This window comes from Phoenix dactylifera, chromosome 4, assembly GCF_009389715.1.
Source record: "Phoenix dactylifera cultivar Barhee BC4 chromosome 4, palm_55x_up_171113_PBpolish2nd_filt_p, whole genome shotgun sequence".
Lineage (NCBI taxonomy): Eukaryota > Viridiplantae > Streptophyta > Magnoliopsida > Arecales > Arecaceae > Phoenix > Phoenix dactylifera.
The window spans coordinates 14672862-14687790 of record NC_052395.1 but is presented as its reverse complement, the minus strand read 5'-3'; the positions used below and the strand labels follow the sequence as shown (position 1 = coordinate 14687790).

At 37.8% G+C, this 14929-nt stretch overlaps 1 protein-coding gene across 3 annotated transcripts; it reads right to left on the bottom strand.

Annotated features, from left to right (window-relative positions):
- Nucleotides 1-231: 231 nt before the first annotated feature.
- Nucleotides 232-13200, bottom strand: LOC103715281 (T-complex protein 1 subunit gamma). Of its 3 annotated transcripts, none has more exons than XR_605363.4 (15): nt 13003-13200; nt 11836-11897; nt 8239-8311; nt 7892-7959; nt 6649-6718; nt 6199-6267; nt 6046-6117; nt 5763-5836; nt 4127-4404; nt 2132-2516; nt 1932-2057; nt 1698-1802; nt 1024-1098; nt 608-943; nt 232-514 (listed from the first exon to the last, which is right to left on the bottom strand). XR_605363.4 is itself a non-coding variant. In XM_008802859.4 (14 exons), the coding sequence occupies exons 1-14, from the start codon at nt 13025-13027 to the stop codon at nt 752-754; spliced, it is 1674 nt and encodes a 557-aa protein (XP_008801081.1). In that variant the 5' UTR covers nt 13028-13200; the 3' UTR covers nt 232-751. The 3 variants fall into 3 exon arrangements, 1 of the variants encoding a protein (XP_008801081.1); XR_605364.4 differs by having other exon boundaries at nt 640-943; XM_008802859.4 differs by having other exon boundaries at nt 232-943.
- Nucleotides 13201-14929: the final 1729 nt, after the last annotated feature.

The following is a 14929-nucleotide window of genomic DNA, read 5'->3' as shown; positions in this document are numbered from 1 at the left end:
GTGAATTCAGGTAAGCGTCTCTAGAGCTTCCAATGATGGTACCAAAACCTTCCTATCAACTTACTTTTCTCGTCACCTCAGCTTCGAATCTGCACCATCAATTTTGATCACATGATCCATCAGCTTCCTGGTGAATCTCTAATTTGCTTGGATGGTTCCTTGCTGGAGCAGGAGGCTATTTACTGAATCAACAAACACAACCCAGCATGCAGCAAACCAAAACCGAAATCATTTCTTTTATGAAAGACTTCCATTACCCATATGATTTCAACTAAATACCTGGCTCACACATACCTGCCAGAAACCAAAATGTTTCACACAATTTCAGGTAAGCATTGTTAAAACTAAAACACTTCCGCAACTAAAACTCAGTTGATGGCAGTTGAATAATTTTTGAAGTCTCATTCTACACAGGTGAATTGAAAACAAAACACAGAACCACATGTTCTTATGCTGCCCTCGCATCGCAACACGCTCCTTGCTGGGGTTTCCAACAGATGGGCGAACAAACCAGCTGTGGTAAACAAACCATGATGAGATGAACTGTCATTGGTTCCAAAATAACAACACATGACAATCTTGGTAGTCCTCAAGGAGTGAAACTGACCTAAGAAAACAAATTTGTCAACAAAATGGCACCTGACTGAATGCTCCATTGGATCCCTGATAAAACTTCTCTGCTGATGAGAGAACAAGCACGCACACCCAGGTATTCAAACACTCCAGTGAGCAAATAAACAAATTTCATATTCTACTCCGGAAGTATCTGCTCGTTGTCTGCATCTCCTTCTTCCTCTATCTTAGGTTTTGATGGGGTTGGGCCAGCTCCAGGAGCCTGCTTTTTCTTTATCCCACTCACAATATCATCAATCCTCAAAATCATGCAAGCAGCCTCAATAGCTGTCTTAAATGTTTGTGCCTTAACATTGTAAGAGTCCCATATCTGAGAAAGGAAAATAGGTGAGAGAGAGAGAGAGAGAGAGAGGTTAGGGAATGGTCCAAGGGGGAGCCTGAAGCCCATACCTTTGTCTCTTTCATATCAACAATGGCACCCGTGTTTCCATCAATGCCAACCCATGCATTTTCTTCATTAGCATGCTGCAGCAAAGAAACACATAAATGGTAATTAGGAACCCATTGTTTTGTTAAGCTTTAAACTATCAATAACTACCATAATCCTCTCATAATGGCATTCCTCCTTTGCATGAGTGGGTGACGCATTTCAAGTTCAGTCAGTCTGCCAAGGTTGGGTGATGTACCACTGCCCATACCTATGCCTGTCTGCTTACCTGCATGAACCCACTCACTCCTACACAGGAGCGTGCCTTGTACGATGTAGTAACAATGCAACTATTTTTAAATAAGGCTTTTGCTTAAGTAGTAGCGAGTCTTGTTGAAATGTAGGGTGTGGCACATGGGATAGAAGTAATTACGCATGAAAGGTGATCTTATAAACAAGAAACAAATCAGGGAATACATTATTCCAGCATAAGATAATCTACATGAAAGTGTAAGACCACTAGCATAAGATAATCTCTATGGTTAGTGCAGTTCATGCATATTAGGATACAGTTCAGGCTTTTGTGAGTGGCGTAGTCCAAGTGTGGTTTAGTACAGTCTGACCAAAAATCATAACTAGGTTTACTAAAAGGCAAATGCAAAATAAAAACAAAAGAGGGTCAGGTTCTGCCTTTCACCTTTCCTTGGAGAGCAGTCATTGTCCGAATAACATTCACCCCACAATTTTGAGCCAAGGTTCGTGGGATAGCCTCAAAAGCTACAGCAGCAGCTTCATAGGGCCACTGTTACACAATCAGACAAATGTAGAGCACATTATCACACAAAGGACTACAAGTGCATACAAGTAACAACATTCATTGAAGCTCAGCCTAGGATAACACATCAAGTAATAAGCAAGAAACAAATCTTACCTTTTCAATACCTTCAATTGATGAACTCTTCTGTTTCAATGCTGCAGATACTGTTAACTCCGTGGCACCACCTCCAGGAAGGAGTTTTGGGTTTTTCAATATGTTCCGTGCTACCGACATGGCATCCTATGAAAGCAAAGTTAGTCAAAGGTACATCAAGTCCCTAGTTTAGATGAACATGTACTGGCACAAACCAATACCTGCAAGTTTCTCTCAACCTCGTTTAAGAGATCCTTACTTGCACCTCTTAAAAGAACAGTACATGCTTTTGGATCTTTGCAGTCCACAACAAATGCAAAGAACTCATCACCAAATTTCTTGACCTCAAATAGCCCAGCTCCTGTTCCAACATCAGATTCTTGAAGCTCCTCTGGCCTATTTACAATCACTGCTCCACAAGCCTTAGCAATCCTATTGTTGTCTGTCTTCCTCAATCTTCGGATAGCACTGACACCAGCCTTGCTTAAATAATGGCATGCAAGATCGCTGAGCCCTTTTTCCGTTATAACCAAGTCAGGTTTGAACTTCAGTACCTGCATACAGAGATTCTCTATATATTCCTCTTCCATCTTCAGCAAAACTTCCCTGACAACAAGACACTTCTTAGCGCCAAACTTTTAGCAGAGCACTACAGATTAATTGTGCAAACCAATTTCTTCTAAGATGCTCGGATATCAATAAAGAATGTTCTTGATAATATGATGTCCTAAAGAATATTTTTGCCTTCATAACAATGTTAAGCTATCAATGGAATTATGGACAAGACAAATGAGAACCGATTAAGAACATTTGACATATGTTATCTACAAAATGAAAAAAAAAGTAAGTCCACCAAGGTGGCAAGTACAAAGTCGAGATTATCTTTAAGAAAGATACTAAAATTCCTGAATAATTACACCAAGTTATCTATATAATTTATTCAAAACTTTTGCAAACAAATTTGGACATTAAAATTCAGCTTATTGGGACTTTTAGATTCTCAAAGAGAACAGAACTTGTACATCTTGCAAAAGGTTCATCTACCAACTATATAATTTATTGACACTTACAATAGGCTGTATAGTTTTATTGAACAAATTCAATTTGAATCCAACTAAGCCTACCCAAATTACAACAACTAGATTGAGCATTATGGAACCAAATCTACCTAAGTCCTCAAGGAAAAACCTACGAATTGGTATTAGCTATGACAAGTTGATTGCGTTAATAAGGGCCTGTTTGGATGATTGGGCTGAAAATTCTATGGGATTCGTGGGTTGGGCCAGTACAACTAGCAAAATCATAGGATCACAAGCTGAGCTAGGCCTATATTCATAAATACCCAGGAATAGCTTTGGAGTGGGACGGCCCGAATCCCATAGGGAAGGGAAAAAAATGCCTGTAATCCTATGATTTTGGTGGTTGTCCTGGCCCAACCTGCAAATCCCATAGAATTTTCAGCCCCATCATCCAAATGGGCGCTAACTTAAATGAAGTTCCAAAATTGTTTAGACACATCTTAACAAAGCTTAAAGGCACTCTATTCTGAACAATATCAGGTAAATTAGCCAAAACTGAAGCCATCACTTGATGTTAACACATCCCAGTAACAGCAATTACATGCTAATATAACATAATATGATTTAGAAAAGTTCAACTAAATTTTCTTTGGATGCTTATTGTGTTTCTAATAAGGGAGAGTTATCTTGAATTTCCATCATCTTCCAGCAAATTACTTAAGTTTGTGCAAGCATATTGCTGTAGAAATGTGGATTATTATGCTTCAATTAATTAACTAATTATGCCATTTGAGTTCTTTTCAAAAGAAAATGCATTTCGTTTTCTTTTTGCAAAGATTGAAGCTCACCAAAGAGCTTCTTAGTCCTTCAGAGCTCACTTATTTAATCATCAAATAGCCTCAATGACAACATCACTACCGGTTCTACAAATATTTATAACATTTCCCAGCCAAAAGAATAAACTTAACTTCATGATTAGATTTTATGACAGCTGGATTTCCAAGATAAATCAGTTGTAGACTCAGAGAAAATTTTCCATCTTAAGTAAATGAGTAACAAAAAAGGAAAATATAATTATAACAAATGACTAAAGTTAAAACATGGTCTTTGCAGTTTGCATCTTCTACAAAAGCATGAATATGGATGCACTAGCTTGTTTGTGCAATAGATGACATAAAAGAACAAAAAAGTTCTTACCAATCTTCTTCTTTTACCAACTCAGCATTAGTTTGATTTTCTCCTTTCTTATACTCAAGGGGGCAGTCAAGGAGAATGATACGCGGGTTCAATATTTTCCTTCTCATTTTTCCAGGGGCAACAACATCTTTGTTAATCATAACTCCTTTAAGAACCTTAGAGTCCTCCAACTGGCCACCAGGAACCTTCTCAATTTTTATATACTTTTTGATGTCCACCTCACGCACACCTTGGCCAAGGTCCACACCAACTGTTGTGGTAGAATCAATGGCAAGATCCTAGATATGATACGATGCAAAACTATTAAACATCAATCTCAAAAGGGTTTAACAAACCATACATCACTTGGAAAATAATAATGGACAAATCAAAGAGAACGCTATAAGAGTTGTTCAGAAACTCAAATCAATCTGATAGTTTTATTGCGATATGGTCAACTTCAAATTTTATGAAATACAATTTAAGCAGTTACAAAAATCTGCAAAATGTAAAATTTTCCCTGCATTATCTTTGTTACCAATAAAAACCAGTTGATGTCCCTGGATAGATAAATACCTATAGAAAGAGACGTGCTATTTCAAACAAAATCCTTCATGTCATACAATATAAATAGAGTAAGCAGATAAATATGCAATAGATGCATTATTATACTAGACACTTCCTTTTGACTAACACTAATGCAAGGATTAAAACGAAAGGTTTTGAGATTAAAATTTATAAGTATCATTATGGATATGAATCAAACATGACCACTATCCATATTCAGTGTGAAAAAAAAAAATTTGGAACTCAGTGCCTTTTACAAATTACAGAAGGGTCTTATAAAGACAGTCAAACAAACAGGGAAGGTACAAACAGGTCAGGTTGAATATGAATCATGAATTATCTTAAGAGACCTTATGGTTCAAGAATGCCTGTAAATATTTGTACATATTTACATCCATAATTTATTCAAAAATGTAAAATAATCAGACAACTAATACAGCTGAAACCTTACAGCAAAGATGATAATTTTATAAGCTGGGTATGTGATAAGAAACTTTAATAGCTAGATATGAATTCTTCAGTTATCCGTATGAAAAAAGCCTGATCAAAAGAAAAAAATAAATAAAGAAAGAAAGAAAGAAAGAGATGATACGAGATTCCGATGTCCAAAATTTAGGGTGTGCAACAGATGACAAAGGAGACAACAAAAGCATTAAATATTTTTCGAGAACTGCAGCATTAAGCATTCTATATTACAAATTTTACCAAGATCATTAGGACCAATTAATATATAGCAAATTCAAATTACAGAAATTACTAGAAATTACTAGTAAGAAAGACAATAAGTTCCTCTCATAAAGCCTACAAAAAAGCAACATGAAACAACAAAAAAGATGGATTAGAAGCAATACATTGGGCATACCATACTTGCAACAAACCAATACAGGAACGTACAGAGTTTCAGTATGTTTAATTGAGCCCCATACAGGGTTACCGACACTACAATAACATGGTACCAATACGGGGTCTGGTACCAAGATTACGAACCTTGATTAGAAATATTGCTTGCATATGCTTGTTGTGCATATAAAGCGTATGAAGACATCTAGAAAGAAAAGCAAAAATTTGTAATTATGAGGAAAATACTCACAGCAATTAGGTCACCAAATTGTCCGGTAAATTTTGTACCTATACAACTTTTTACCAGACCCAGCGTTGTGGCACCTGCCAAAGGATATTCACAAGAAAGGAAGTTAATTGAAATACTAGTTCAATACACTACTACCCATCAGAAATGCAAAGAGTGTTTGAAAGAAAACAAAGGAACAAAGTTAGAGATAGAAGAAGAAGCTCGCATGATCATATTTTCATGAGCTCCAAGGTATCAAAACAACTACTGCACAATACTGAGATATAAGATGTGTAGAACTTACGATCATTCACATCAATGGGCATTGCAATCTTGTCAATAACTGATATTGCATCCTCGAGAGCTTTATTATAAGCTGTGAGGGGCATTTAATGGTGTTAAAGGAAGAATTTAAATGGCACAAATTAAGAGAAAGGTCTAGATGTACAGAAATTACCTCGACAGATAATTGTAGGATGATAGTTTTTTTCAATGAAAGCTTGCGCAACATGAAGCATTTCACCAGCTTCAAGAAATTTTCAATCAAACAATCAGTGAGATATCTTCTCGAGATTCAAAAGGAAGCATCCTTATTGTCACAAATCAAAGATAAGAAATAAAATTACAAAAAAAAAAACACATAAGTGTAAATACCAAAGGTATAGTTCGTATCCAATCCTGTAAATTAACAAGCACGACAGATAATCTAGATAGCAAAACTTCCTATATTGACAGAGTGGTTGCATTTATTGAAAATGAACTAAAAAAAATTGTATGATACATTGACTACAATAATTCTCTACTAAATCCAAATAATCTAATGATTAAGCTAGTCTGCTAATAGAGTGAGGTAAATGTGATCAAAGCACATCATTGAGGAGACATGAACAATATGCACAGAACATACCAAGAACAATGACAGATGTTGTGCCATCCCCCACTTCTTCATCTTGTGTGCGGCTTAGTTCAATCATTGACTGTCAAATTGCAAAGCACAGTTAAGAAGAAGTACATATTCTTTTTTAATATAGCACCTGTATAAAAGATCTCGCACACATAAAACACGATAAGAATTGTAAGAGGCAACAGATGAGAGTAGCTCCATGGCATGCTAGCTATCAATCAAAAGCGAATAAGCATATGCAAATGATAATTATTTTTTATGGCTACAGCGGCAGATGACTGATGGCAACACAGGACTGCCTCTTCTTTCCCTCCCTCTCAAGCTAACGGCCTCCCTCTCTCTAATCCTCACTCCTGGCTTCTCTCTGTAACCCCCACTCCTGCAACCCCATCCCGCCCAGAGTCAGTTTCTGCTGGGCAGCCAGTGGCAGGCAGCTGATCCCAACCACCTGCCACCACCCCCGCCCCCCTGTCTCCTCTCACTCTCCAATTCGGCCTGATGGCAGAGGTTAAGCCTCCATCCCAATGCCCCCCTCCTCCCCCACCCACCTTAAAAAAAAAAAAAAAAAAAACTACCAACCACCACCAAGTCTGCTGGATGTTTTCCCTCATCTGCCCCAACCTTCACTATCTCTCTCACTCACACGCGCACACACTTAATGCTGCCTGTTACAAAATTAATTTTGATGGAAATATAATCTGAATGGCTTTCCATTTAACTGTATTATTAAAAAATCAATACTGTGTTTTCTCAAAAACGAATGGGCCATAATTTGCATTTGGGAAAGTCATATATTTATTCATTGTCTCTCATTATCTACTCTTTGCTAAGAGCATGAGATTATTGAATTTAAGATGCTAAAGGTATTAGATCTTAGATGATAGCAGCAGGACAACTTGCCCTATACAAGATTGACATATAATGCGTTTTTATCCATGATTATTGTTTCTAATATAGTTACCATTACTTGTTAAAAATCAACATTATATATGAAAAAAATGATGCTATGCATTAGTATGATGTTAAAATGATAATAAGGAGAAGTAATAAATTCAGAATTTTTAACTAAGTTTACTAATTTATAGAAATTAAATAATGCTTAATATATCTATCTTGTCATTATGATGTCATAGTTCAACCTAGTTGATCCAATGGTCGACCCACTACCGATGACCAGTCATTTTTCAAGTTTGATCAATGGTCCGTGTTTTAAAACACTGCAACAAATTTGAATGATATAAGTTACCTTAGCAGCTGGATGGGCAAGATCCAACTCACGTAGGATAGCATTTCCATCATTAGTAACAACAATACCTGTTACCAACCAAAATTATTTGAAGAAAAAAGAAGGTGAGGTTAGATAAGTCAAGAATATCAAATGAAAGTATGAAAAAGAAAATCTATGGCACAAGAAAGTGTGACAAACACATGCTGGCCAAGGTGCTTTAATGCAACAAAGTATGAAATTTGCAAGGAGAAAAAACAACAAGGTCTTTGAACACACAAGATAGGTTCATTCTTGATAGTTTCACTTGACAGACAATTCTATACTAAAAATATGCAATATTAAAAGGTCAAGCATCCATGATGCACCTCCTCCAGCATCAAGAAGCATCTTCAACATAGATCGAGGACCCAAAGTAGTACGGATTATGTCAGCCACAGCCTGTGCAGTAAAATGCACAAAGATTAATTGAATGATACATCCTCAGAAAGAAGTCACAAGCCAAGTTTCAAGTTTAAATTTAGAAAAAAAGTTCTCGAAAGATAATTATCTAACACGATAACAAGCAAAAGAAAATCTGTTACAAGATTGATGCATTAAATTCCAAAGACACTGACATTACAAAAAAAATGATGATGAAGTCTTGAAATAGAGAATTATCATATTAAATTGTTCATAGGCCAACTAATATAGGTCCCAATCTAAACTGTAGGAACCACTGGATGATTACACACCATTTCCATTGCCAACAAACCTTACACCACCAGCTTTGTCTAATCATCCATTTCTATAAAAGAACGTAAACTCTGACTGGAAAGCAGTCCAAATCGTGCTCATCAAGTTTATTAAAAAAATTATGTAGTTATTTCAGCCTAGCTAACTCCTCACAAAGTTAACTTTTAGCTACAAATGCATGTCGCTCAGCCTCACTAAATGACCTCAAAATCTTTAACCAAGCCATATCATATGATCCCTCCTCATATACACCAAATTTTTTTCTAATGGTTCTGTATTCATTTTAGAATTAAGTCCATACTTACGAACATTTTTACAAACATATACATATAATATGCATACATAAGTATGTGGGATTTAATTTTCATCATTCTACCCACTTGTACAGTCATAAAGCTAATGTACACAGAATGGTTGAAGCAAAGATTCAATATACTAAATGGGATAAAGAGGCCACAGAATAGAAGAATGATGAGACCCTCTTCGGTATTTAAAGTTGCCCGTTAGACCTTTTTATTTGTTGCATTTACTTTATTAGTGGTGGTCATTGTTGGGAAGGGTGCTCTGGGCGCTTGCCTAGGCACTCAGGCGAGGCAAGGAAGCCCCTGAGCACCTCAAGTGTCCCCAGGCGAGGCAAGTTTACCAAGACAACACCAAGGCAAGCACTTGAGGCAAAGCAAGAGGTATTTGGGCAAACCCCTAACCAATATCTAGCAATACCGGTCCTATCACTTTTTTGCCTATTCTTTTAGAGCTTTATTAGCTTTACTTTGGGGGGTTATTTTGGTCCCTTGCAGTCCTTATAAATAAAAAGGCTACTCTAGGATGTTCAATAACTTAATTTTTTGCATTATATTTTGTTTAGAAACATCAAATATGTTTTGGGAATTGGTATTTTGCTATCATGTTTGAACTAAGAAGCTACTAAAGTATGTCCACTTTTTTTTGCTGATTTTTCTTTAAAAACATGTTATGGGAGGGGAAGTGGTATCTTTATGTGATGTTCTTAAAGATGTGAAAAATGATATCTAACATACAAGATATTTATGATTTTTTATTTTGAAAATTGGTATTTTTATGTGATGTTCTTAAAGATGTGAAACATGATATCTAACATACAAGATATTTATGATTTTTTATTTTGAAAATGGAATAGCCAATCATATAATGCTAGTATTGTTTTTAAATGCAGATAATATTTATTTCTAATACATTTATTTAACATTTTTTTAAGGTAGAACCTTGCTTTCTTGAGGCAAGCACCTTTTTGGCACCTAGCGCCTCAAGTGATACAGGTCCTATCGCCTTAAGGTCACCTTTTGCTTTTGACAACCTTGGTGATGGTAGTTAGCTTTCTTGAGGGTTTGTTTAACAAATCCCTACCGGAGAAGGTGGCTGAACCTAACAAAAAAAGACCATAGCAATAGATGAGGGAGATAAAAAGAGAAACAGAAATATGAAGGATGAATGAGTGAGACAAAAGAAAAAAGAAAGAGATGCCTCCCAGCCGGGGGGGCGGATCGAATCGGAGTTTCCTTAGGTAGCCACCGAGCTACAGCAAGGGAAGAAAAAGAAAAAGACAAGCAGTGCGATCCGGACATGTCGAAAACTAGGATTTTTGCTAAGTCCAAAAACCTAAACATTTCCTGACACTCCTTGACAATTCAAATCAGCAAATAATAATATCATTATGATTACATACCTTCTTTTAACACGTATACCTAAAAGCTTTCAGGTCTAATATAACATTAAGAAGGTTTTCTGAAATTCTATCAAATAACAAAGCAATTGGTTGAACAAATTATTCATTATGTAAGCAATTGGTTCGACAAATTATTCATTATGTATACGCATCTGTGCATATTCATAAAAATATCTAATATAATATGGATATTTCCCTATATCCAATTTTTGAAGAATCCCATGTCCAACTCTTTTAGACACTTGGACATTTGACACCTGTGCCCATGTCCAGGTAATATTGGACAAGAAGGGAAACTAGAGGAAAAGAGGGAACAATAAACAAAGAGAAGGAAGAAAACAAGAGCAATAGAAAGAGGATATTTTTTCAAAAGCCCAAGCACACACTTCATTCATAAAATTCACTAGAACGCAAATCCAATTTGTCGACCTCCTCCAATCACCCTTTCTACAACAACCCAAAATCCTCAGAGCTTGTTCTTATGATACCATTAAGAAGTGACATTTTAGAGATACGTAAGTAAATTGTTATTGAGCAATGATGACCGCAAGAAACCTACTTCTACATAACTCATAAAATCAAAAATAGGGTTGTTATGGCAGCTAGGCAGTTCTTAATCAGAAGGGGCACCTCAATTCCCAATTTTTCCTCGATGCATGGTCAAACTACCTAAAAACCTGCATGATAGGTTGCAGAAAATGGAAAAGAAGAAGATCCAAAGGATGAAAGCATAGAACTTAGAAAAAGCATGCATGCTACTGATTGGTAATTATGACAATGGAAAGATTGTATAGGTCCTACAAAAGAAGTAAACAGATGGTTAGCTGAGTGGATAGAGAAGGCACTTTCACCTCCATCTACAAACCCTTGTTTAGGAAAAGGAAGATGGAACAGAGATTACACTATGATAAAAGCTGACATCTTTCATTAATGCTACCCATAAGACAGAATGAGAGTAATGCTATAATAAGAAAGGTGAAGATAATAAATTTTACTTCATCATTAGTTATTAAAAAATCCATAATGGCATTATACTGGCTTAGTTATGTCAATATTATAAAAAAAACTTTAAATAAGCATATTAACTTAATTTATAGATGTCTTGAATCAAAACTAGCTGCTTATATTTGACGAGTCAACATTTTGCTTTAAAAAATAAATAATGAATTAATGACTAGACAAAATGATAATTTTTAATATAAATACATTTGCAAAAATGTCACGATTAGACAAAAAATGATTAGTTATTTCCAATAGTCAAAAATTTATACACCATCAAAGATAAAGCATGAAACATGTACTAGTCAACGGAATAAAGGTGATCCATGCAAAAAAGTGCTTTGAATGTAACAACTAATCAGAAAAGGTGGGATCTTGCACTATGCAAACTCGAAAATCAGCATAAGAGCACACAAATCATTAATTCCACAAATCTCCATTCCCAGATGTAATATCAAAGGCAAGCATCTAGCATCCCACAACAAGGCATCCCCAACCAGCAAACAAACAGAAGTTGTGAGATGCTCACCTTAGATGCTTGGATGTTGGCATGGTGCACCTTACTTCCAGATTCCCGTTTTAAAGAATCTTCTGCTCGACAGTGTTAGCACAAGTTATCAGAGACAATGCAATAAAGGAAACTGGAGGCTTCCAAACAACTTTACAAGAACAGCACCCAACAACTTTAGAAACAGAAGGAATGAAAGAAAAATCATAAAATGGGAGGTAGCTTAAGCCAACACTGAGTCAATTGTAAAACCAGGCCACTGGGGTAACAACAGAACATTCGTGCCAGATGTGACAACATAGATATCATGCATGGCTGACAAAGCAATCCAAGCTCAGTCATTTCATATTATTTCTTTAAGGAACTTGTTTAAGCAATGAGATTTATTTTCATATGAAAGGTAAAAGAAACCAAAAAAGAAGCATACTAGATGGAAATTTTGTTGCATTTCTTTATTGCCCCTAAGCCATGTGACTTGATGTTTTCAATTCTACCCCGTAAACCTTGAGAAACTATATTTTGGTTGAGCTTTCAGAATCATAGAATGCCATTGATGATTATTTCTTCCTGATGATTAGAATTAATGGGGGATGTAGGTCGGCATTTGTCACCGTGCACTTCTACGAATTTCCGAGAAAAATGAGGCTATAAAATATGAAAAAAAAAAATCTTGTTAATCTAAGTTAAAACCAAGATAAGAAATTTTTGCGTGACCAAACAGAGAGCTTTGCAACGCCTGACATCTCTCCCCGCCGGTGCATCCAAATATCTCCCAGGAAGTCAAGAAAAAGAATATGAAATCAAATTTAAAACCACATTATACGCCTTTTTAATCCCAGAAAAAGGTATATTTTTATGCAGCAAATCGGAGAGTTTCAAGCACCCTATGGCAAGAAAACCTAGACACCAGATTCCCCGATCAACCAGCACCCAAACACCGCTCGTCTTCGGCAAGAAACATGCGCATCAAAAACCCTAGCTTCCAAGCAGGCAAAAAAAGATCGTAGGGGAAGAGAGAGAGAAAGAAGCCATGGAGAGGAGCCTTACTCATTTAAAACTGTGATAAAAAGAAACCATTAGAAAGAAGCCGTGGAGAAAGAAAAATATTGCCATAAAATGTGAGAAAAAAGGCGTGTTTTCCCATTTAAAACCAAGACAAGAAATTTTGGGGGAGTGAGAGGGGCGTACTGAGGACGAGGACCGGGGCGTGCATGACTGGAGAGAAGAGAGATGGATTCCGAGAATGGCCTTTTGTCCTTCTGGAGGCGATGCCTAAAATGGCGGCGTTCGTTCTTGGGACAGCGACGCCCGGGTAGACTCGATGGTTCTTGGCGCTTCGGAGCGACAGAGAGCAAAACCCTTGCCCCCGCACCTTACTGTTGTCTTCTTTAGAAGGTGAGAAGATGGACCCGGTCTGGTGTTTTAGGAAGTGGGCACATTAGACCAGACCGGCTTCTGGTGGGCCGATAGAGTCTTCTTGCCCGGCGGCTCGAATTTCTAGAGCCAAGCTGCGACTGACCGGACGGACTGGTTCGTTCTTGTGATGGATCGCTTCCGGTTCATGTAACCTCGCCGGTGCCGAGGATGTTTGCTTGTTGGCCATAATGAGGTGGATGGATGAAGCAGGATACCCTCGGCTTCAAGATATTTGGGAGGTGATTAGAGATGAAGTGATCTTTTAGGGTCAGCATGTGTATTGAGAGGCTAACAAAACAGTGAATTGGGTGGTTGCATATATGCCTAGCCACTCAGAAGGCATCATGTGGGCCGGAAGAGAGAGAGTTGGCTAAAACACTTCGGAACTTATTGTTTATTGATTCCATTGAATGTATTTGTATTTGTAATGTATGAAATATCTATTTTTAGTATAAAAAAATGAATGGATGGATATGGATGGGAGTTTTTAGTAAAATACGAGGCCATTGTTGTAGAATGAGCATATCGATTTTCTTTTTAATAAATGGTTCTAGAGGGTTACATTATAAATATTCTATTGGTACAAGGATCAACATTGGATAAAAATAATGGCTATGAGGTTTCAAACAGCAAGTAGTTTTGTCATGTGAACAACTGTGTGTTAATCAAGCTCTTCTTTTTTTTTTAATGCTAAAATGGACATTTCATACATCACGGGTACGAATACATTCAATAGAATCAGAATACAAAAGGTCCTGAAGTGTTTCGGGCATCTCTCTCTCCCTAGCCCATAGGGTGCCTCCTAAGTGGCTCGCTATATATGCCGCCACCCAGTCGGCCGCCCTATTGGCCTCACGATATACATGCATAGCCTGACATGTAACACCCTCCCTCACCATCATCCAAAAGGCGCAGAGCAGGGGATGAGCACCTCCATAACTACTTAGGCCCCTACAGATTTAGCTAATCACTGTGGCCGAATCACCCTCCAGAAAAACAGAGCTCGCCCGAAGCACCCGTCGCGCGTAGGACAGGCCCATCCAGGCCGCCCGCAGCTCTGCCCCTAGAACCGAAGTATCAAAAATTTGACAGCCCCCTGCTACCACCGCATCGGAACTCAGGCCCATGATGACGAATCTGGCCCTTCCCCTCCTACCACCATCCAAGACAGAGCCATCAAAATTGACCTTGAGAAAACTCAGAGGTGGAGGCTCCCAGGTAAAGAATACCCTATGTGAAGCTGCCGAAGCAATGTGGGGGCTCCAGATGTCCCGAACTGTCAAAGGTCCATGAGCTGACTCTACATGGATAATCTCTGCAGCCTAAGCACGAGCCCGCTCCATCACCAACTGCAAGAATAGCCGGCGCTCACCAAACACTCGGGCATTCCTAGCCAATGATATCCGATATGCTATACAAGACACCCTAATAGCCAAACTCCGCATCTGAGGAATACCAACCCAATGCCGAACCTCCTCCAGGAAAATATCCCTCCCACTCCAAGCATCTCCCAGGATCCTATTCATACTCCAAACATCTCTCGCCCACACACACTAGAATAGTACATGATTCATAGGGGGGAAAGGCTCATACCTTGTCTACTCAACACTGAGCACGTCAGCAGATGCTCCCAAGCCACCTTCCAAAGGAAGAGAGCAACCCTCTGGTATAGCCCAAACCTCTACACCCAACCACAGTC